Source organism: Camelus dromedarius, chromosome 27 (assembly GCF_036321535.1).
Source record: "Camelus dromedarius isolate mCamDro1 chromosome 27, mCamDro1.pat, whole genome shotgun sequence".
NCBI lineage: Eukaryota > Metazoa > Chordata > Mammalia > Artiodactyla > Camelidae > Camelus > Camelus dromedarius.
Window position 1 is genome coordinate 2,664,365 of NC_087462.1, and position 22,586 is coordinate 2,686,950.

Below are 22,586 nucleotides of genomic sequence, written 5' to 3' on the forward strand. Positions count from 1 at the left end.
AAAACCCCAAACAACCAAACAAAAAAACTTTTTGCTGTGTCCTTTCTGACCAGTCAGCACGTTCCCCTCAAATATTTTTGTTTGTTTGTTTCCTGAAACGCAAGAATTCAGCAGTATCTTTGGCAACACTTTATCACGACCTTAATTTAAAGAATAAAAATAAAATTGATCCACGTCTATATACAGTATGTGATTGCGCGGAGTTGGGGGACTGGGCTGGGAGGGCGCGGGTCCCGGCACTGGGCCCATGCAGATGCTGCGGCCCCCGGGACGGGCTGGCGGGCAGCAGGAGAGGGGTTAAGGCGGAGTGGATGGGCAGGGCTGGCAGAAGCTGAGCGCAGAGCTAGGGGCAAGGGTTTAGTGCAATTCCCGAGGAGGTTTGTGTTAAAGTGTGCTCGGCGGGGTTCGGCCCTTGCCCCCGCCATAGTCCCAGAGGCCTCGATCCCCCAAGTTCGGTCGCCCCCACTGGCCAGGACGACAGCTGTGATTTTTTCAGTTGGTTTTATTGCGAGGGGGTGTATGAGTAGTGGGGAGAGGGCTGTCCCCTCGGGGAACCTCTCTGGGAGCTGGAGTTGGGTGGGGGGGTCCCTGGCCTGGGCACTTGAGCTCTCCGCTCGGCCTCCACAGATGGTTCTCAGCAAGAGCTCGCCCCATGACGCTGGGTTGTGGACGGGGCCACCCGGCCCTGGGCTCCCCTGCCACCCCCCTCAGGAGGGGGGGTCCTGAGACATTTGGGGGGCTGACGGGCTCGGGGGGGTAGGGGGAGAGCAGGAAGAAACAAAAACTATCCTGTAGAAACAATGATGAAAGTTGCCTTCTGAAAAAGCTTCCCTTTAAAAACAAGAAAAAGATGGGGTTTGTCACAGAACAAAGGGGCATGGGGTAATGGGCCAGTGGCTGGAGGTGGGGAGCAGGGACACCCCCACACCTTGGGTATTGACGAGGAAGGGTCTCAGCTCAGCAGAGTGTCTATTTACAGGGTCCCACGCTAGGGTTGCATATGCGACAGTCGGGGAGGGGGGAGGGTGCCCTGGCCTCTGGCAACACGGTCTCCCTAGCCCTGGCCCCAATCCGTGGCCTGTGGCTCGGTCAACACCGGGCCTTTGGGGAGCCAGAGGCTGGGGGGAGGCAGGTGCCAGCCCCCAGATTACAGTCAGTGCCTTTGAGTAAAAAGAGGGGTGTCGGGGAGGGTGTAAGGCCCTGGAGACGGGGCCCCTGGTCGCCCACCTCGACGGGGATGGCATATCCAAGATGGCAGCTCCTCGGTGGCCACAAGGAAGGGCGGCCATGTTGGAGGACGGGGGACAGCGAGGGTTGGGGACAAGGGCAGGGACACAGGGTTGCTCTGGCTGGTTGGAAGGCCAGCCCTCTCTCAGGCCCATCCCTGAGCTGGGGAGTCGGTAAGGAGGGTCCCCGTGGACGTGGGTGGCCACTGAATGGCTAGCAAGTAATGAGACATCTCCAAATCAGAACCCAAAAAAAGGACAGGACAGGGTGGGGGTGGAGGGGTTGGTGGGGACACGGCAGAAACACAAAAACCCCACAGTCCTGCCTGCAAGGCAGGCCCCCGTGGTAAAGCACAAACGCCTCAGAAGGCCTCACCCTCACCCGTGCCTTCCTGACCCTTCTCACCTCGGGGAACAGAAGTGGATTCTACGTCTGCAGTGGGTTTCTTTTTTTATTATTTTGTACAAAAATAAATCGACTTTTAGGAATTTGTTTGCTCTCTCTCGCTCTCTCTCTCTCTCTCTTTTTTTTTTTTTTGTCTTTTTGACTTTTCATAGAAGTTGGTTGCAACTTGTAAACATGTTTTTTAAATTAAGAATTAAGATAAAGAGTAGTACCCGTTCTGTTACAAAGTGCCAAGACTTCTATTTGTGGTTGGTTGTCTTGTGTTTTTTTTTTTCTTTTTTTCCTTTCATTTTGTAAAATCTTGTTTTTATTGCTTTTGTGACATTGGAACTTCTGGACATTCTCTCCCCTCATCCCTGCCACCGTGAGACCCTGGGTTCCCTCTCCTCTTGGCTCTCACCCCACACTGTTGCCTGCTCCTCTGAGGAAAAGTATATTTCATATATATATATATATATCTATATATAAATTTTGTTTTTAAGGAGGAAGAGAAAAAAAAACCTTAAAAGTGCTTTAAAAAATTGGGAGAGGGCTGGGGGAGGAAAGAGGGTGAAGACAAAAAGTTTCGAATCTCCAAACATCTCATGTGGTCTGGGGGGCTGGGGTCAGGGGATGAAGACAGGGGTGGCAGGGAGCCCTGAGCGGTGGCCCGAGGGTCACGCTGGGTCGTAAGTGCCATGAAGGAAGGCAGTGGGGACCCCGGGGAGCCTCCCTGGTGTCCCCCCCACCTCGTCTTCTCCCCTTTCTCCACACCTGGAAATAAATAGATTTGTGTCCCAGTGGCCAGGAGATACGGGGGACCACAGGCAGGAAGGAATGGGAGGCGGGGAGATGGAGGGGGAGACCCCCACTTAGGAAGTGCCCTGAGGAAGGAGGGTGGGGGTGGGAGGATGGGGCCATTTTAACGTCCGCTCACAGCGGACAGAAATCATTTAAGGTCTTGTCTAAAAGACTCTAGAAACCAGCGAGGAAAGGAAAGGAAAAGCCCATCCCGTCCCCGGCCCCCCGAGGCCCCACTCACCCCTGCTGGGGCCCAGGGCCCTGACCGAGCCTCGGATGGGACCCCAGACCCCGAGCCGGCGGCGCCCGGGGAGCTCAGAATCCTTGTGTCCCACAAAAACCCCAAACCGAGCCCCGAAAGCCATTGTCGGGGTGGGGGGAAGAGGGGCCGCAGGTGGGGGTGGGGCGAGGGTCCCCGTGGAGGGAGAGAGCATGAAGGAGAAGAATCTGAGAAAAGCACTACCCTAGATTCTGTGACGCTTCATATATATATATCTGTATATATATATATATATATATAGATATAGATATCTGTATATAGATAGATTTTCTTTTTTTGTGTTTTTGGGGGGTGGTGGGTGATTCTCTCTCTCTCTCTCTCTCTCTTTCTCTCTCTCTCTCTCTCTCTCTCTCTCTCTCGGGTTTCTGTTTTCTCTTTTTGGTTTTCAGGCAAGTCCAGCCGCGAAGCTGCCATCGGCGGTGGCCCCGGCGCCCCCGTCGCCTCCCCCTGCGGCGCCCGCTACATTCAACCTGCCCAGGCCCTCGGGGCTGGCCTCGTCCTCGTCCTCCTCCTCGTCCTTAAAGTGCTTCTCCTGGCCGTTGCGCCGCGCGTCGGGCGAGCCGGGCGGGGCGGGGGCGCCGGGCGGCGCGGGGGCCCCCGGGGCGGGGGCGGGGTCGGGCCCCCCGAGCCCCCCGCTCCGCACGCGGGGCTTGCGGCCGCGGCGCGAGGGCACGCCGTTGCAGCCGTCTTTCTTGAGGTGTCTGTGCAGGTGGTCGGAGCGCACGAAGGTCTTGCAGCAGCTGTCGCACTGGTAGGGGCGCAGGCCGGTGTGCACGCGCATGTGGTTCTTCAGGTCGTAGTTGTGCGCGAAGGCCGCCCCGCACTGCTGGCACAGGTACGGCTTCTCGCCCGTGTGCTTCCTCATGTGCACCTTGAGCTTGTCCTGCCTGTGGGCGGGTCGAGGGTCAGCGGTCGCCCGGCTGGGCCCCCGCGGGGGACAGCAACCCCCCTCCCCGCCCCTGCTGGCCTGGCGCTGAAAACCTGGACCCTTGTGGAAAGGGGAGCTGCTGCCAGAGGCGGCCCGGGTGAAATGGGGCCAGCGGGTGCAGTTTCCCGTTCTGAGGACAGCACCAAGGGCCCCTGAAGGTCTGAAAAGCCCCTTGGACCCTGCTTGCTGCCTGGTCTTGGGGAAACAGCTGAATCTCTCTGAACCCTTTTTCTTAACCACAGAAGGAGGAAGATAACAGGCCTCCCACCCCCACGGGCTCTACTCAGTGGCAGGTGCATGCCTTCACAGCACAGGCATTTATCGAGCACCTGCTGAATACCAGACCCTGTTCCAGGTGCTAAAAATGCTACAGGGAACAACGCAGGATGCCAGAGTGGTAACAGAGAGGGTGAAGCTGTCCTGGTTTTAGCACTGCAAGTCCTATGTCCGAGGAAACCCTTCAGTCACTGAAAAACCTGGGCAGTTGATCACAGCAGTAACCAAGTCCTCACTCTAGGGATCCCCCAAGTTCCTGCCAAGTCTCCATTCACCTCTGGCTCACTCTGCTCTGGCCACACTGGCTTCCTGGCTGTCACCCCCGCATGCCAGTAAGCACAAGCCTACTTCAGGGCCTTTAAACATGCTGTTCCTGCTACCTGGAACACTTTTTTCCTCCCAGATCTTCACAAACTTCAGTCCAAAGGCGACCTTGCCAGAGAGGCCTTCCCCCACTCCCCCATTCCTGGTCCCTCACGGCACAACCTTGTTTCTCGAGAGCACAGACCGAGTGTGATTACAGGGCCCCTCCCTGCCCATCTCACCCCACAGAGAAATGTGGACCTGGTTCAGTCTGGGGCTTCCAGCCCACAAAGCTGGTCACCATATCAGTCCTGGGCTGACTATGGCCCAGTCGCTGCTCTGTCCCCAGCCCTTGGCTGTCCAAAGTGAGATGTGTAGGAAGTGCAAAAGGCACACCAGATTCTGAAGACTTCATTTGCTCAATGCAATGTAAAATATTCCATTTATAATTTTGCATATCAATTACATGTTGAAATGGAACTAATGGATTATGTAAAATTTGATTAAAATTACTTTCACCTGTTCTTTCTACTTTTTAAAAATGTGGCTGCCAAAAAATGTAAAATTACGGAGGTGGCTCACACGATATTTCCATTGCACTGAGCTGGTCCGTACTGATTGGGCTGTATTCCTTTGTGGACTCCACAGGGCATGAGCAGGGACCTAGGTCTCCAGAGCTCTGGCTACCATCTGATCTGCCCCTTGCTGCAGCCTTTTGTGTGCCTCTGAGCCACTCTGGGTCTCTTCCTTCTGATGCCCACCAGACTGAGAGGTTCTTCGGTGCCAAGACTGACAAACTCCTACTCATCCTTCAAAGCCCCACCTGAAATGCCCTTCCTCCCCCAAGAAGCTTTTCACAACCCCCAAAGACCTAACTGCCTCCCACCCTTGGGGCTCTTCTAAGTCCCTCCCTCTAGCACCACCCACACAGCTGGTGTCCCTACTTGCTCCAACTCTTCTTACGGCTCCTTACTGTCCTGAGGATCAAGACCTGGCCCTTTGCAACAAGACCCTTGCCTATTCTCTGGCTTTGTTACCTCCAAATGAGCCAACAGAACTCAGGCCACAATGAACTCAACACTCCCTGGATTAACTGGGACTGTTAACAAGGGGCAGCAATCACCAGGAGCTCCCCTTCCCCCGGCCTCCCTCAGAGCCCACTAACATGGTCTCCCAGCTGTCCTGCTCAGATCTAGGAGCCAGCTTATGGAGGGGACGGAAGGGACTCAGACTGTTCTAGCACTAAACAGAGATTTCCCCAGCTGAGGCTTGGAGGCTCAGAGAGGGGAAGTGACTTGCCCCGAGTTGCACAGAGGGTTGGGGGCTGCGCCAAGTTGGGGTGGGGGTGGAGGCAGCCCCAGTTTCATCACCTCAAGCCCCGGCCCGGGTAATTATAGCCCCGGCCGCCACAGGCCCTGCTTACTCAATTCTCTAGTGTGACTCAGAGGGGCCCCTGGGCTCCCCAGCCTGGAAGGAGGGGTGGGGGCTGGGGCCCTGGGTGGGGGGGCAGAGAAGAGCCAGGCGGGTGCATTGGAGGAAGGGGCCTGGCCTGGTGTCCTTCTCTATGCCTCAGTTTCCCTGACTGGCAAACAGGATCGGCCCTAGGGTGGGATGGCCAAGAGAACTCCAGCTCAGAATGAAACCGAGCCTGGGAGGGTTCAGTGGGGGTCACCTACAGGTACTCTGGCTTGCTGGGCCTCCATCAAGCTGTTCTTCCCAGGCCCAGAGACCCTTGAGGGTAGGACCCACAGCCATCCCAGACCCCCCATCTGGAGGAAGAGGTAGCCCCAAGACCACTGGCACCCTAATCTCACCAAAGGGAGAAACTAGACTGCCTTCCTCCCAGTAGCTGCCCTTTGCCCCTGCCTGGCACTCCTGGGCCCTGGAGTCCTGGCCACACCCTCCTCTCTTGGCCTGCTGGGGAGGGGGCTGGGGAAACTGGGTCGGGGGTCAGTCCCTAGATCCTGTCCCCATTGGGGTAGGGCCGGGAAGCTGGGACAATGGCTTCTTTCTTCAGCCTGGGTGGGCGTGGCTGGGGGAACCCCAGGGCGGGTGGGGGTAGGGGGTGGTGCTGAGTCATCCAGCCTGGCCAGGCCCCTGCATGCCAGCCCCCCACCCCCACCAGGCTGGCCCCACAAGGCCTAGCCAGTTACCTCTGGACTCTTAAGACCAAATCACAAATTACCCCCAGCCTGGCCTCAAACTCCTCCTGTCCAGGGACCAAGCCCAGTGGCTCCTGTGCCCTTTTCCGTCCACTGGCTGTAGTGATCCCCTAAGTGAACTAGCCTCTGGGCCTTTGCACTGGCTGTTCCCTCTGCCTTTCTCTTTCCCTTTCTCCACGGCTCCCTCCCTTTCCTCCGTCAGGTCTCAGCCCCTGGGGAAGCCTCCCTGTTTAAGGCAGCACGAGCACGCAGCATGAGCAGCCACCCCCAGCCCTGTTCTCTGCTCTCTTTTCCTCCCAAGCACTTTCCACCAACCAGTGCCATCAGTTCTGTGGTTTCATCTCGCGCATGCTCTGTCACCCCCACGGGGATTTTGGCTTGCTTCTCCACTTCAAGAACAGGGTCTGGTACCCAGTAAGCACTCCATAAATGTTGGCTGAATGAAGCAAGTTCCCCAAGTGACACAATAACCAGGGTTCCCTGTTCCCAGTGGGGCTGCCGCCCTCTCTCGTGGCCCAAATTCTCCAGTTGGAACAGGAAGAACCACCCCAAGAAAAAGAAGAGCGACTCCTTGGGCCCTTCCTTCCAGCCTCATGAGGTTCAGCACCGCCTGGCACGCTTTACATTTATGTAGTCACCTTGTTTAGGGCCTGTGCACCCCCCACCCACAGGCTCTCGACAGGCACACAGGGATGCCCTGATGGAGAAGGCACCCTGGCAGGGCTGGGCAGTGCTGGTTTTACAAGCGCACAGGCATGTGTGTGTGTGACGGGGCAGGAAGCCCCTGCCACCCCCGGCCACCCCCCACCACGGTGGCGCCAGCTCACCTGGTGAATCGGACTTTGCAGATGTTACACTCGTAGGGCTTCTCGCCTGTGTGGGTCCGGATGTGCCGCGGCAGCTTGCCGGCGCCCTGGATGACCTTCTCACAGATGGGGCACTTCTGGAAGGCCTTGGCCCGGATCTTCTTCTCCACCTTCTGAGACCAGGCCGGGTAGACGTCGCCATCGTGGGCACTGCTGAAGTACTTCAGGTAGTAGTCCACGACGCCCTTGTCATCAGCCCTCGACTCTTCGTCGCTGTCCCCTGCCGTCGCTGCCCCAGCCCGGCCCACAGACGACATCATCTGCTGCAGCAGAGTGCTGGCCGCCAGCCCGTCCGCGTCAGCCCCATCCCCGTCCTCGCCCTCAGCCGCGCCGGACAGGAAGCCCGGAGAGTCGCCTGGCTCGGGGGCCGCCTCTGACAGCGAGGCTGCCTCCTCCTCCCCACCTCGGCTGTAGTGGCCATTCTGCGTGGCGGTGGACGGCGGGGCCACGGGAGGTGGGAAGAGACCCCCAGCAGGGGCGTCCTCGTCCCGCTCTGGCCACAGACCCGGGTTGCTGTCGCCCTCATCCCCATCCCCAGCTGGGGGCCGCTCAGCCGGGGGGCCCGGCCCGTAGAAGTCCAAGCCGTTGCAGTCGCCAGCAGCCACAGCAGCCACTGCAGCAGCCACAGCCTCCTTGGTGGCATCCAGGTCATCATCAGATGTGCCAAAGGCAGACCACGGGAATGTGGCAGCGGCGGCAGCAGCGGCGGCAGGCAGGCTATTCATGGGGTTGCTCTGGAAGAACTCGAGGTACTCCTTGGCGCGAAGGAGGTTTCGTTGATCAATTTGATCTACGAGGTCCAGCTGCCCAGCGTCGGCGCCCGCGTCAGCCGCCAGGATCTGCCGATCGAGGAGGTCGGCGCAGACGTGGCTCACGGCAGGGATCTCAAGTAGGCGGGCGGCGCTGAGGATGTCGCCCACGTTGGCCGTGCTGACGGTCAGCGTGGCCGTGTAGGCGAAATCCATGAGGGCCGTGAGCGCCTCGGCACTGACAAAGTCGATCTCGTACACGTTCTGCTGGTCCACCACGGCGCCCGACGTGAACAGCTTCTTGAAGTACTGGCTGCAGGCAGCCAGCACCGAGCGGTGTGTGGGGAACTCGCGGCCCTCCACCAGAATTACCACGTCGCACAGCAGGCCCTGCGTCCTCTGCTCGTTGAGTCCGCTCAGGATGTCACTGCTGTGGTCGGGGAACGGGATCCCGATGGGGCCGTCCACGCCGCCGGCCATCTTCCGCGCCGAGACCTGCAGTGCCGGGAGGAAGAAGCGGTCATGAGGGTGGGGAAGGGCCGAGCCAACTGGCCGGGGTGCAAGACCCTGGGAAAGTAGTGCCCCCCTGCCCCCCAGACTCAGTTTTCCCAGCTCTGCACCAGGATGGTCGATGTCTGGTTCTGCATTATCCACGTGAGATTATGCTGACAAAATCCAACTGGGCACTTCAGAGATGAACACCAGCACCCTCCACCCTTCACTAGGAGGCCCACTGGAGTGCCCATCCAAGGGGCGATTTGAAGTGGCATGGGTGCACACAGTAGGTGTTTGATAAATGCCCAACACGAGGTGTTTCCCAATGCATCTGAGCACAGGCTTCTGCCCACGCTCTCTCTAGGGGGCCACAGCGACATAAAGCACTCACTGTGCGCTGTCGTGGCCGAGCACCCAGCAGTCCCACAGCCAGCACCATCTCCGCTGCAGAGGTGAGAAAAGGGGGCTCAGGGAGTCCCAAGGCCCCATGGCTGCACCTGACCCAAGAGCCAATATCCAAGCAGAATGGCCATCCATCCCTGCCTGCCCCTTCACCTCCCTGACCTTCCCTCCTGCCTCTTGGTTAGGCCTAGTTCTCCTGGGGGGGCTTTGAGTCAGCAGGAAGGGGTGAGGCCAAGACCCAGGGACAGGGCTAGGGTCACTGGGGCTGTGGGCGTGCCCCAGTGGGGTGGGGTGATGACTCTGCAGGACAAACCCCTTTCTGCTCTGCGGAGCCCCTAGGATGTGGCTCCCCTAGTACTGAATAATGAGGGAAACCGGACCACTGCCCACCGAAGCTGAACCCCCTCAAAGAGTGGGGGTGCTGAGGGCCTCCTGCTCAGCCCTCTCCAACTTCTGGCCACCCTGCCTGCGCTGTTCAGCCCAGGACAAGGCCCTGCCATACTCTGGGCCTCAGTCTCCCCATCTGTTGAATGGGCAGAAGCCACTGGAAATACAGGGGCGGGGGGGGGGCTCTGTCTGTCCCGCCCCTCTCCCCCCCTCCTTTTTTCCGCCTTCCCCTGGGCTGTGACTCATCCACCCACTCGGGCGCTTGTGCAACCCTCTGGCTCCTGTCCCCACCCCTCCACCCTCTCCGGGGAGAGCCCCCGGCTGCCCTAAGCCACCCAACACAACCCACAATCCTCTTGGCCCAGCCAGCCTTTCAAACCAGAGCCCCCGAATGTCTCTGGAGAGAGGGCCCAAACCAGACCTTTCTCAGCCTCCTAAAGACCCGGGGACCCCAAGCTGAGTGACCCAGCTCAGCTCTACCCTGATCCCTCCCGCTGCGTCTCTAGTGGGATGCAGGCGGTTGGCCCGGCAAGGGAGCTGGGGTTGGTCTGGGAGCCCCAAGGCTAGGGCAGGACTGTCCCGAGTCAGGCCTGCCCTGGGAGCGGGCTCCAGGCTGCGGGGCCGACACAGAGGCCTTTGTGTGGTGCGCAGGCGGGCAGTGCACTTCCCGGGACGCCTCTCTCTGAGGCCCGCCCTCTTTCCCGCCGACCGCACCAGCTGCTCTGCTCCCCCCCTCTGTTCCGCCAGCCCGCAGTGGGTACGGGGGGAGACTCAGATGTGGCTGCTGGGAGCAGGAGGATGGGGGGGGCGCGACCCCATCCAAGGCTCGGCCATGGGAAGCCTTAGCGGAGCCCCCTATGGCGGCTTCCACCCCCTGCCACCATCTGCCGTCTGGCCTCGGCCCCAGGGAGCAAGTGGGCAGATGGGACTCTGGATCAGACCAGCCTCCGCCCCTTCTCGCCCCCCTCCTCTGATCCAGGCCACCGATGTGCCAAGATGGCCACCCTGGCCCTGCTTGCCAGTGTCCCTCAGGTGTCTCCAAGGGCTTCTAGGTCAGGACTTGAACTGGTCCAGGTGACTCACCCCTCCCCATGGCCACTCTACCCCATCTTCCCACCAACACCCAGCCCACCAGGCCTACTTCAAGCATGAAGCTGCCAGGTGCCCACTTGCTGGAAGCCACCCAGCTGGGAAGGAGCAAGCTCGGGCCTTGAACCCAGTACCCGGTCTGGGGCACTGGATGAAGCCCTGGGCCTGGGTCTCCACCAGCCAGCTGAGCAAGGCCACATGCAAAGAGCCTGTTGTGTGGGACAGCCCTTGAGTCTGGGCTGAGTCTGAGGGTCACGTCCCTGTCCTCTCCCAGCTGGGGCTGCTATTTCTCCAAATAAGCAACAGAGACCGTCCCCCAAAGGGCAAGGCCTGGAGAGACGCCAGCCAAGGACAGCCCCCGTGACAGTAGCATGATCCCCTACTTACAGACGAGAACACCAGAGAAGCTGGAATCTGGGCCAAGGGCGCCCAGCAAGGCTGATCCATAGGGCTGACCCAGGAGCTGATACAGGCAAGAGGCTGGCCCCTGCCCTCCCCACCTGACACCTCCCAGCAAGCCACAGCCTCTTCCCTCCCTCTGGAAACTAAAATGGTCCTGCAGACATCTGACCCAGCCCTCTCTCCAGGAACACATGCCACCTGCCTGCCACGTCGGGCCACTGCCCCCACCGGGGCTTCTCAGGGCCCCCCCAAAAGGTGCGAGGTGGGGGAGGGAAATCAGGTAGGGTCCCGGCAATAAAAAGCACCGATTACGAGCACCCACTGTGCGCCATGGCATCTTCTAACCATGAGAGGCTTGTGGCTCCCTTCCTCGCTTTATGAGGCCCTGCTGGCACCTGACACCTAGTAGGTGGCCCCACACGTGGCGGTTTCCTCTAATGACTAGCCAACGAAACTTCTCTCCTCCAGGAAGCCCCACCCCCACGCTGGCCAGGTCCCCACCCTCAACGGCCAGGGTCCCCTGAGCTCAGGCCCACACCCACCCAGGGCCCCGTCTTTCATCACAGCTCCACCCCCACACTCGCCTCCATGGGATTTCCGGGGCTGTTCAGTGCTGACTCGGCGGCCAGCCGAGGGGCAGGCCTCAGCAGGCTCCTCCTGGGCTGGAGGTGGGGCGTCCTCCTCCCTCTGGGCTGCTCCCAGGCCCCCACACCCAGTCCTCTCCCGGGCAGCGCACAGTAGGGATGTAGCAAATGACAGGACAAACCAAAGACCAAAGAGCTATGCGCTGGAGAGAGCCCACACCCAGTCCCGCCCACTTGGCTGGCAGGCACACCCAGTACCAGGGGACTGTGCCAGTCCCACCTCCAATCTAACCTAGGGTCACTTGCTGCACCTACTTTCCAAGGCAGCGGGACCCAGGCCTGCTTTCAGCCCTCCCAGGAGCCTCCTCTGTGCCTGAGAGCTTTCAAGAACCAACTGGGCTCCTTTATTTTTCACCCTCCCCACTGTAAAGCCCTGGGCTTTACAGATGAGGAGAGGCTCAGTCAGGGAGGTGATGGAGACCAGAGTAAGGTCCCACAGCAGACCAGAGGCCAGGTTGGAACTCATGCTCTGACCTGAGCTGCCACCACTGAACTGCTGGAGATGCAGGGTGAGGTCAGAAGTGTCCTGACCTGGTGCCGGGAGCAGCAGGGGCCGCCCAGGAAGGGCCCCGGGATTGCAAGGAGGGTACCCTGGGCATGCGGACAGCAAGGACAAAGGCCTGAGGGTGGGTGCCTGGGAGAGGGGCAGGGGGAGGAGGAGGCTGGGGACTCCCCAAGGTCAGGAGCAAGGTGAGGGCTGGGGCCAGGCCTCCTACTCCCAGCTATACTCCTCAGGAAGGAGGGGCGGCCAGCAGGAGGCAGGCAGGTAACTGCCACCCGACGCCTTCCTGAAGGAGTGTCTAGGGATGGGGGCAGCTTAATGAGGTCTTAAGGGCTCCCACCCCCACCCCTACTCATGGAGAGAATGAAAGAAACTAAATAAGGGACCTCAAACACCTACTGTGTGCCAGGAATGGCAGCTTGGGTCCAAATCCTGGCTCCTCCACTTCCAAGCTCAGTGACCTTGGCCAAGACACAGCACCTCCCTGTTTTCCTCAGGGGTTGGAATGGTAGTAAAGGGTCCCACTATCGTCCATTCAACAAACTTTGGCCTAGGACCTACTGTATGCCAGCGCCAGTTCCCAAAGGCCCAACAAGACTGTTTACCCCCTCCCTTGTGAATTGGGGGACTTTGAACTTCACTGCTGAACATTATTTTGGGAGTCCAGCCCCCTTCCCACCTACTATGTGCCAAGGAAGTGTGTGGTGGGCCCCAGGAGGAAGCTGAACCATCATCTGGAGGGGAAAGCCAGGCCCAGAGAGGGTGGGCAGCCGGCCCAAGGTCACACAGCATGTCTGGTGCCCAGGTGTGGCTGCCAGGCCAGCGCCCAGCCACCCCCACCCCCTCCCAGCCTGGCAGCCTGTGTTGCAAGGTTGGTCCTGACGGGTTGCCCCGCCCTGACCTGGTGCCAATCCCCGCCTGGCCCAGTCCCCGGCCCGGGGTTTAATGGGACAGGAATGCAGTGTCCTGATCGGGGGGTGGGGGGCACCAATGGCTCAGGGTGACTGCTGGCTGCCAGCTGTCAGCCTGCCCCCTGCCCGCCTATCCTCACAGGCCTCACTCCAGTCAGACACCAGCAAGCAGGCCCTCGGCCATTTTACGTGTCCATTTATTGCCCTAAATGGGGAGGGGCTTCCTGCCCGGGCCTTAAAGGGCCAGAGGCAGGAAGGCTGCGGGCCCAGTGGGAAGTGTGTGTGGGGAGGCTGCTGGGGTGGGGATTAGGAGGTCATGGGGATCCCATCTCACCCCCAACTCACGGGTGGGGTTAACGCCCACCCTGTTCTCACACTCCGAGTGCTGTCAGGGGCCAGGAAGTACAGCCCTGACACCAAGACCGGGTTCCAAGAGGAAGCCCCACGAAGAAAGAGCCGTTCTCGGCGGAGTTGGAAGAATGAGCTTCCCGTCACTGGGAGTAACCAAAGCCAGGCTTCACAGAATCCCATCACTGTCTACCCTGCCCTCAGCTCAGGTTGCACCTGCTTATCCAAGACCTGGATGACCTCTAGGAGTCCTGCCCCTCTCTACCTCCAGACTGCTCCCTTCCTCCCCTGAGGCATGCTTGTCACCTGGAGACACCTGCACTACCACCCCCAACCCTGGCAAGTGGAGGGCTCAGCCTGGAAGCCCCAGACAAAGGGGTGCTCAGCCTACTGGGGCCCAGGGTCCCGTGCCTACAAATCCAGCCAGTTCCCTCCCATTAAACACATCCTGATGGGAGGTGGGACCTGGCCTTGTTTTCCAGTCAAACCAGAAAGGCGTGGGTGGGGACGCTTCCACTGAGTGGCCGTCCACAGCCTGCTGGGGGGACAGATGGAGGGACTGGTCCTGTGGCCAGATTCTCCACAGGGCACCTTCCGCACTTTGGTGCTCCAAACTCAGGACTCAGGCCCACAGGGCAGGGGCTGCTCCTCAGTGGGGCTTGGTGGGGGACCTAGTCTTGATCACCTCAAAATGGATCCTCATAGCTTTGGGAGGCAGGCTCTGCAACCACTGCCACACTTTACGAGTCAGACAGCCGAGGCAAAGAGAAAGGAAGCAACTAGCCCAGGGTCACACAGCAGAGCTAGATTTGAACGCAGGTCGTCTGTCTGCCTCCATCTTGCCTAACTAGTCCTCCCAGGGCTCCACCCCCACCACCCCCACCATTGCCCCCAGGTACCAGCTGGGACTAAATCCCCCTACCCTGGGGGCCTAGAGGCTGAGGACAGCTTATTCTCACACCTCCTCAGAGCTGCATGATGATGGCTCAGAAAAGGAAGAGGTTTGCCTTAGGTCTGGGGCAGGGCTGGAGCCTGGGGCAGGGCTGGAGCCCAGCTGACATCTGTGAACTCAGGGCATGAGGACAGGGATGCAGGAGGGGCTCCTCCAGGCCCTGACACCACACAGCAGTCACTCAACAAACATTTCTGGGCAATCACTGAGTAAATTCTCTGTACAACACTTTTGGGCTAAAGGTAATCTCCACATTGTACTGATGGCAAAACTGAGGTTGGCAGTGGGAGGTGACCTCCCTAGCTGGACCTCAGGTGGAGGTGAGGGCCAGGCTGAGACTGGACCACACTGGCCCCCACCCAAGCCTGTTCCTCTGGTCTCACTGCCCAGGGCTGTGGCAGGGCGGTTTATGTCTATCAGGTGCCTGGAGCACAAGGTGACAGGTGGGGGCCCATCCCTGCTGGGCCCTAAGCTGACCCAGGAGCTTCGTCCATGAGGGAGGGAAGGAGAGGGGACACAGGTGTACCTGCAGGCAGCACCTGGGGGGACCCTACAACCCCCTTTTACAGAAGGGCTCTGAGAGGCCTCGGGGCTTGTCCAAGGTCACAGAGCAAGTGGGCCGGCATTTGAAACCCCAGTGGCTTCTCTCCTCAGGCCAGCTCTGCTTCAGAAGGGATGGCTCTGAGTCTTGGCTCTGTGAGGTGACCTGGGTCTCCTCAGGAATGATGGGTCGTAAAACCCAGGGCCCTGCCAGTCTCCAGGGGCCAAGGGGCCAAGGGGCGGGGTTGCAGCTCAGATGCAGTGGGAAGGGCCTGCCTCTGAAGGTGGGAGGCAGGACTGAGGCTCCTGCTGTGTGACCTTGGGCACCTTGCTGGCCCTCTCTGAGCCTCACTGTCCTCTTTGGGCAGAGTTTCATAAGCCTTAGGCAGGTTCCATTCGGCTGACAGGTGCCTGCTATCAACCTCCAGGCCCTCTGGAAGACAGGTGGGCAGGCGCCCCTTGGCTGCGACACAGAGAGGACTTTGGACGCGTCCTGAGCTGGGAGGGAGGACCACAAGGGTCAGACCCAACTCTGGCTGGGTGACCTTGGGCTGCTCTGTGCTTTCCCCAGGCCTCAGTCTCCCTTGCCCACCACAGTATCGTTCTGAGGCTTGCTCTAAGGGCTGAGGCTCCACACCTGGGTTTGACTTCCCCTCCTGGCCTCGGTTTCCTCACAAGGCACTGGGGACTGCCACTGGCCCAACCAGCTACGGGTCAGAGGGCCCCAGGGAAAACAAAGGGAGGAAAAAAACCAACACAAGGACTAGTTACTGCCTTGGGATCCTTCCCCACTGGACGAAGCCTGAGCTCTGCCAGGCCTCAGTCTTCCACACCGAGAAAAGGGTGCATCCGCCGCCTGTAGCCACCCGCAGCTGAGAGTTACGTGGCTCCCCGCCCAGCCCAGGGTGCTGACTGGCCACCATGCAGCCAATCAGAACTGAATAATAAATACCCCCCCAAAGTGACCCACGAATTAAAATTTCAGTGTCCCCGTTGGCTCCTCTTTCCTTCATTAGGCATGCGGATCCCAGGGCTTCGCTCTTCCAGTCATCGGCTTCTGCCCCCCCTTCTCCCCCAGGCTCCCGTCTCCACAGCGATGGCTGGCGGTAAACAGAGCCCCGAGCCCAGTCGAAAAGTGCCAGGCCTGGTATGCTCAAAAGGCCCCACCGGGGGTGGCCCTCAGAGAATGCCCCGTGCCTGGAGCCTTAGGGGCCTGGGCAGCAGCAGGGCCCAGCCTGGACTCCCCGACCTCTCCCAAGACCAACTCTGCCAATAGGAAGTGATCGGCTGGTCCTAGGGAGGCCCCCCCAGTGTGGGAGCGGCACACTCAGGGTTACGCCCTGGCCTTGTTGCAGGGGGGCGCTGACATGGAATCCCGGATGCCCTCTCCGGCCAGGCTTGCTCCAGGAGGCAGCTGGCAGGGAGCAGGGAGCAAACCAAGCCCGCCACCCATGGGTGAGCCAGGTGGGCACACCCGGTGGAGGGGCACCAACACCTCTCTCACTTCCGCCGCCTGGCTAGGGGGAGAGAGGAGTTGCCTACCTCCCTCTGCCACCATGCCAATTGCTAGCTGCACTCCCCAAACATTTAGTGGGCGCCCACTGGGTGCCCAAGCCTGGTTGGACAGCAGTCTCTTGCTGCGGTCCACTGGACTTCCTCACCAGCCAGCCAGCCAGCCAGCCAGCACGGGCAGTGCTTCCCAGGACCTGCAAAGGCCTGGGCCCGGGGGTGCACTGGCCCCAGCGCTCAGCTCAGGCCCCTGCCCGGTTCCCAGGCCAGGAGCTGGGGGAGGGGGCCGGTTCCTAGGCCAGGGAGGGAGGGAGAGCGAGGGAGGGGCCGGATCCCACCAGCTCACCCCCTCCTCTGCCCGGGCTCTGGGTTCGCACGTGGTGGTGGCGTCAAGGGGAAGAAGGGGGGTCTGGGCCAGAGGAGACGGGGTCACGAGCTTTGGGGGCGCTGGCAGGGGAGAGGGTGCTCTCTGTCCCCTTCCTGGAGGCCAGGGCCGGGCGGCCGCGAGGGCAGGGAGAGGGGCCAGGCCTGTCCCCCCACCCAGGGCTGAGTCAGGCCCGGGCGGGGGCAGGAAGCGGCCCCCTCCCCCGCCCCGGCCGCAGAGCGCGGCCCCCGCCCCGGCCCGCGGGCCCCCGCCGCGCCGCCTGCGCGGGGGCTCCTACCTCCTTCCCGGGGCAGCGGCGAGGGGGCCCAGCCCCGGCGGCGGCGGTGGCGGCGGCTGCGGCTGGGCTGGCTCCCTCCGAGGGGCCGGGAGGCGGCAGTGAGCCTGGCCCCGCGCCACCCCCCGCCGCCGGCGGCCAATCCCCACCCGGGCTGGGGGGAGGGCGATGCAAATTACCCCGGATCTGGGTCCGCCCGCCCGCCCGCCTCCCCCACGCCCGGGCCCAGTCTGCACTAGGCCGCGCATCCCCGGGCTCGCCTTCGCCGCGCGGCTGCCCGGGCCGCCGCCCTCCCCGGGGAGCGCCGGGTGGGTGACCCCCCCTGGGGCGGGGGGCTGAGGGGAGGGGGGCTGGGGACGGTTACACAACCAGGCGGGGAGGGGCCCCGGGGCGGGGAGGGGGCCGGCCCGCGGGCCGCGCAGCCGGAAGCCGGGGACCGCCACCGGCCCCCGGCAAGGGGAGCCCGGCTCCAGGCCCCGCCCCCGGCCTGGCAGGGCCCGCCCCCAGGCCGCGCCGCGCGATCAGCCGGCGCCCATTGGCTCATCAGCCCGCCGCTCACCGCCCCTCCTCCGCACCGCCCCTACCCGCGGGCCGCGGCGAGCCGCCAGCGCGGTGCAACCTGGGACTTGTAGTCCAAGCCGCCTGCCACCTGCCAGCCGCAAGCGCAGGGGGACTACGACGCCCAGAGGCCCCAGCGGTCGCGCCCGCCCACCCGGACACCCCACCCCTTCCCCCTCCTTTGCAAAGCCCCCCTCCCTGTTTTTTCAGCCCCCTCCCCCCCATCCCCCATGGAGCTCAATCCTGGCCAACTCCAACGTATGCACGCAGCACCGAATAGGCCCCCGGGGGGCGAGAGCGCCCCCAGTACCAAGCTGCAAACTTAGCACGCGACGCGCCCCCCTATCTCCCCACGCCGGCTCACCCCCCACCCTCAATGCAGCCCCACTTCCCCTCCCCCTCTCCCCGCGCGCCTGGGAGCCCCGAAAAAGCATGCACCCGGGGGGGCTGCTGGCACACAAGCCCTTGCACTTCGCCCCCAATACCCCCTCCCGGACAGCACCCCCTCCCCGCGCTCGGGATCCAGGGCGCCTCCAGCCTCCCGGCAGCTGCCAACCACCCCCTCCTCTGAAACTTGCGGAACGTCCACGGCTCCCGGAATCGCCCCTTTCAGAGAGGGCAGGGGTGGGCGCAGCGCCCCCAGCCCGTCCCGCCCTGCACCCCATGCTGGGGGCCGCGCCGGGCGCTGACTTACCTCGCGGGGCCGGGCCGGGGCCGGGCCAGGCCGGGGCGCGCGGGGCCGGGGCCCGGAGTTGGGACTGGGCTCCTCGGCCGCTCGCCTCCGGGGTCCGCGTCTCGCTCTCCCTTCGCTGGCTCTCCCCTCGTCGCTCTCTCGCTCCGGCGGCGGCGTCACTGCCCCTACAGTAACTGTACAGTACAGCCAAAGCCCCGTATGATGCTCGCGACTCCCTTCCTGGTTTCTCCGAGGGCAAGAGGGGTCCTCCCTTGTCTTAAAGGTGCCGCAGCCGCCGGCCCCCCCCACGCCCAGCCCGCCCCCCCCACCCCGGCCTCAGAGGCCAGAACAGGCTCGGCAGGTCCCCTCTTGCCACGTCTCTGCCCTCCCGTGGGGCTTCGCCCGCTGCGCCGGAGAGACCGGGCTGTTACTAGGTTTTGTCAAGTTGAGGGGGGGGTCCAGCCCGCCCCCAGCGCGCCCCCCCTCCTCTGACCTCTCCGCCCCGCTGCGCGGCGCCGTGCCAGCCTGCCAGCTTATCTGGCCCCAGAGCTCCCCGGGGCGCGGGGGGAGCGGGCCCCCCGGGGTGGAGGGGGGTGGGGGCCTCCAGATAAACAGGCCCCCAGCCTCCGCGCAGAGGCGGGTGCGGGGGGGCGCGGGCTTTGCCCCCGACGCCTGGGGCGTGGCAGGATGGCAGCGGGGGCGGGGAAGGCTGTGCGCACTGCGTGGACCGACGCGGGCGTGGGTCGCGGCTGCCCCGGCTGCTGGGGGTGGGTGGGGGGCTAGGGGGTGGGGACCGCGGGCCATGCGCCCGCCCTCCCGGAGCCTCAGTTTCCCCAGCCGCGGAAGGGACCCGCGGGCGGGCTTTCGGATGACGGCTCGGGTCCGCTGGGCACCCGGGTCCCTAAATGAAACAGCCAACCTGCCCGCCCGCGATTATATAAAGGAGTCGCCTCCGCCCGCTGCGCCAGGGGCGTAGCGGGGGAAGGGGTTGGCGAGGGGCGGGCTGGGCTGTTGTTTTCCTGGCTTTCCAAGTTCCCCTACCCAACTGCGGGCCACTGGGCGGGACAGGGACCCGGCTGCGGACGCCTGGGTCCTGCGGTCCGCTCCCGCAAGGGTCTGCGTGGCTCAGGAGGGGCGGAGGTGGGGAGCGGGGAGGCGTTGCCTCAGCCCAACTTTTTTTCCCTGTCCATTTCTCCCACTTCCTCCCCGGTCGTGGGAGAGGTCCGGCGGGGGACGGGAGAGCGGGAGGAGGGGACGAGTGGTGAGAACAGCCTGACCCGGCCCGGCCAGCTGCCCGCTGCACACAGTAGGCGCCCGGGGAGGGCCGGCTGGTGCGATCAGCCGCTTGAGGGTCTCTGAGCCTCAGTTTCCCCTTCCTTATTCCCTTGGTCGGAAAGACTGGCACCTGCTTCATAGTTGTCGTTTACTGCGCGCTTCTAGAGTGGCTGGCTCTGTCCGGGGTCCTGTTTACCTCCATTCTAACATCTAATGCCATTATCATGATCATTCTTTATTGTCATTATCATTTTTACCACCATTACCTTACAGGCAGGAAACTTCCACTGCCTTGGGTGAAATGCACCCAGTCTGTCCTTCTCTGACTTCAAAGCTTACTTCCCCCCCACCCCCCTAAACTCCTGCCCTTTATTGCCTCTTCACACACGTATTAAAAGTGCCTTTCAACTCCCAACGGGTTGAATTGGCTTTTGTAATAATAATTTGGCTTCAAGGGGAAACCCGGGAGGCCCCCAGAAGGGAAGTGACAGCCCCAGGACTTGCAGCCTGAAACCAGCCCCGGGTGAGTGGGAAGGTACTGAGGGAGGGGCCACATGGGTCCAGAGTGAGGGCGGAACCCAGGGACTTTGCTCTAACGACCCTGCCTGGGATATAAGCCCTCTTCCTTCCTTAAACCACCCTGCCATCAGCCTTGGGACTAGAAGGGCCAAGGAGAATCACAGTCTGCAGATCCCAGGACCGTGCTTGGGCTCTGTATATACCTGACGCTCAGGCCTTAATCCTAAATGGTCTTACTTGCTATCCCCCCAAGCTCCAACTATTCAGCCAGAGGCAAGGGGTGACTCAGTGGCCCCACCCCCACCCCGGGTACCACCCAGCCTCAGATATCCGGCGCCCTTCTCTGCAGTTGATAACCTGACTCAGAAGGGGCAGGGAACTCGTATGTAAGATTGGCATTGAATCTAATCCTTATCAGGCCCCTGGAAGAAGCAGGTGTTACATGATTTCCACCTTATATTTCAGGAAATTGAGGCCCAGAGAGGGACCGTGTGCAAGGATGTCAAATCTAACTTCCTCTGGCTCTGGACCCTGCCAGAGGGGCTGCAGATGGATCCTTCAGGAAACTCAGAAATGGCATATCCCTCCTTCATGACCACTCCTGCCCCTGCAGTGAAAAGAGAGGGAGAGGGGGCAAAGCTTTGTCCTGACCCTCACTCTTTAGTCCCTACCCTCTCCTCGCCCCTCAGAAGATACCCAAATAGATACTATTTTAAAACCTAATAAAGCATGTAAAATTGAGTTATTGTGTGACCTTGGGCAGATTACTTAACCTCTCTGACCCTCAGAGTCCTTTGGAGAGAATACTGATAGAGACTTCCTAGGTTAATGACAAAGGAGAAACAAGGTGGTACATGTAACACACTTAAATAGTACAGTGCCTATGGTGGGAAGTCCTCAACACACCATAGATGTGATGATGTTGTTACTGTAATTATTCTTATTTGGGCCATGCCCTCCGCACCCTGTTCCCAGCCAGGGTAGAGGTGAAACCCACATTTCCAAAGGTGAAAAACACACACACTCAAGGCATTTTTTAATTTCAGACCACCCCCCCACCCCCTGCCAAAGATGCTTGGCTAAAGGGTTCTTGGAATGTAGCAGGACCAGCTCCATCTTAGCAATAAAACAATATAAAAATTGATAAATATTTGGCACTTACCTCAAAACAGATTTGTTCTAGGGTGAGTATGAGTTCTACCTTTGAGTGCTATTTTATTCATCTGCGTAGCAGGGTTTATCATCCCTGATGTACACAATAAGACATGGAGACCCAGAGAGGCCAAGAAACTTGCCAAAGACACACAGCATTGGAGTGGGTGACTTGAATTTGAGTTACATTGGCTAGGCTGCAAAGTTATATAATATTTTGAACAGATGATTCTTGTCACCATAAACGGGTTTCTTCTGGGGTGGACAAATAAGGAGAATGGGGAGCAGAGTGAGAGAGTTTCTGTTCATTCTCTACTCTTTGATATTTTGAATTTTGTATGATACATGCATTACTTATAATAAAATCAAAAGAAATACTTCTAAAGTAACATATTCCGTAACTAATGTGCTTCAAATGACACCATTGAGAAAGTAAAGGGAAAACTCATAGAACAGGGGAAAGTATTTGCAAATCATAGATCTCCTAAGGGTCTCCTCCCGAGAATATATAAAGAAATCTTAAACTCAGCAATAAAAACACTACCAGTTTTTTTAAATGGGCAAATGACTTGAATAGACAATTCTCAAAATATATATATAAATGACCAATCAAGCTCATGAAATACTGCCCAACATCATTAGTCATCAGAGAAATGCAAATCAAAACCACAAGGAGACACCACTTCACCCCTACTAGGATGGCTAGAATCAAAAAGACAGCTCATAGTAAGTGTTCATGAGGGTATAGAGAAACTGGAACCCTCATATGTGGCTGGTGGGTGTGCAAAATGTTACAGCTGCTGTGGAAAACAGTTTGGCAATTTCTCAAATGGCAAAACAGAGAGTAACCATGTGATACAGCAATTCCACTCCTAGGTGCCTACCCAAGAAAAATGACAACACAAATACTCACACAGCATTATTCCTAGTAGCCAAAAGTAGAAACAGCCCAAATGTCCATCAACTGGTTAACGGATAAATAAAATGCATTCCATCCATACCATAGAATATTATTCAGCCTTAAAAAGGAGTGAAGTACTGACACTCACTACAATGTGGATGACCCTTGAAAACCTGATGCTCAGCGAGAGAAGCCAGATACAAAAGGCCACATGGTGTGTGATTCCATTTACATGAAACGTCCAGAACGGGCAGATCCACAGAGACAGAGTGGGTTAGTGATGCCCGGAGCTGGGAGGTGTTGGGGAGGATAGAGAGGGACTACTAGACAGGAAGTTTCTTTTTGGGGTAAGGAAAATGTTCTGGGATTAGACAGCGGTGACAGTTTCACAACTCTGTGACTATACTAGAAATTGCTGAATTATACACTTTGAAAAAGTGAATTGTATAGCATGGGAATTATATCTCAATAAAAATCATATGTATATACACACACATATATATATACACACATATCATTCTTTTTAAAAAAAGTTTTATTGAAGTGTAGTTTATTTGCAATGTTAGTTTCAGGTGTGCAGCAAAGTGATTCAGTTATACTAGATCGTTCCTTTCGACTGCAGGACATTTTGCAGCTTACAAAACCCTTATGACGTTATTGTCTCATCTAACCTTCCAAATGCCTGAGATACT

General features: G+C 59.7%; 1 protein-coding gene across 3 annotated transcripts; it reads right to left on the reverse strand.

Moving 5' to 3' along the window:
• Window positions 1–1,846: 1,846 nt before the first annotated feature.
• On the reverse strand, window positions 1,847–18,241 carry ZBTB7A (zinc finger and BTB domain containing 7A). 3 transcript variants are annotated; one of them, XM_064479746.1, is made up of 3 exons: window positions 18,069–18,241; window positions 7,189–8,471; window positions 1,847–3,579 (listed from the first exon to the last, which is right to left on the reverse strand). In XM_064479746.1, exons 2-3 carry the CDS (start codon window positions 8,454–8,456, stop codon window positions 3,078–3,080), a joined length of 1,770 nt encoding a protein of 589 aa, XP_064335816.1. In that variant the 5' UTR covers window positions 8,457–8,471; window positions 18,069–18,241; the 3' UTR covers window positions 1,847–3,077. The 3 variants fall into 3 exon arrangements, with proteins under 3 accessions (XP_064335816.1, XP_064335815.1, XP_064335814.1); XM_064479745.1 differs by lacking the exon at window positions 18,069–18,241 and adding an exon at window positions 16,820–16,944; XM_064479744.1 differs by lacking the exon at window positions 18,069–18,241 and adding an exon at window positions 10,737–11,235.
• Window positions 18,242–22,586: the final 4,345 nt, after the last annotated feature.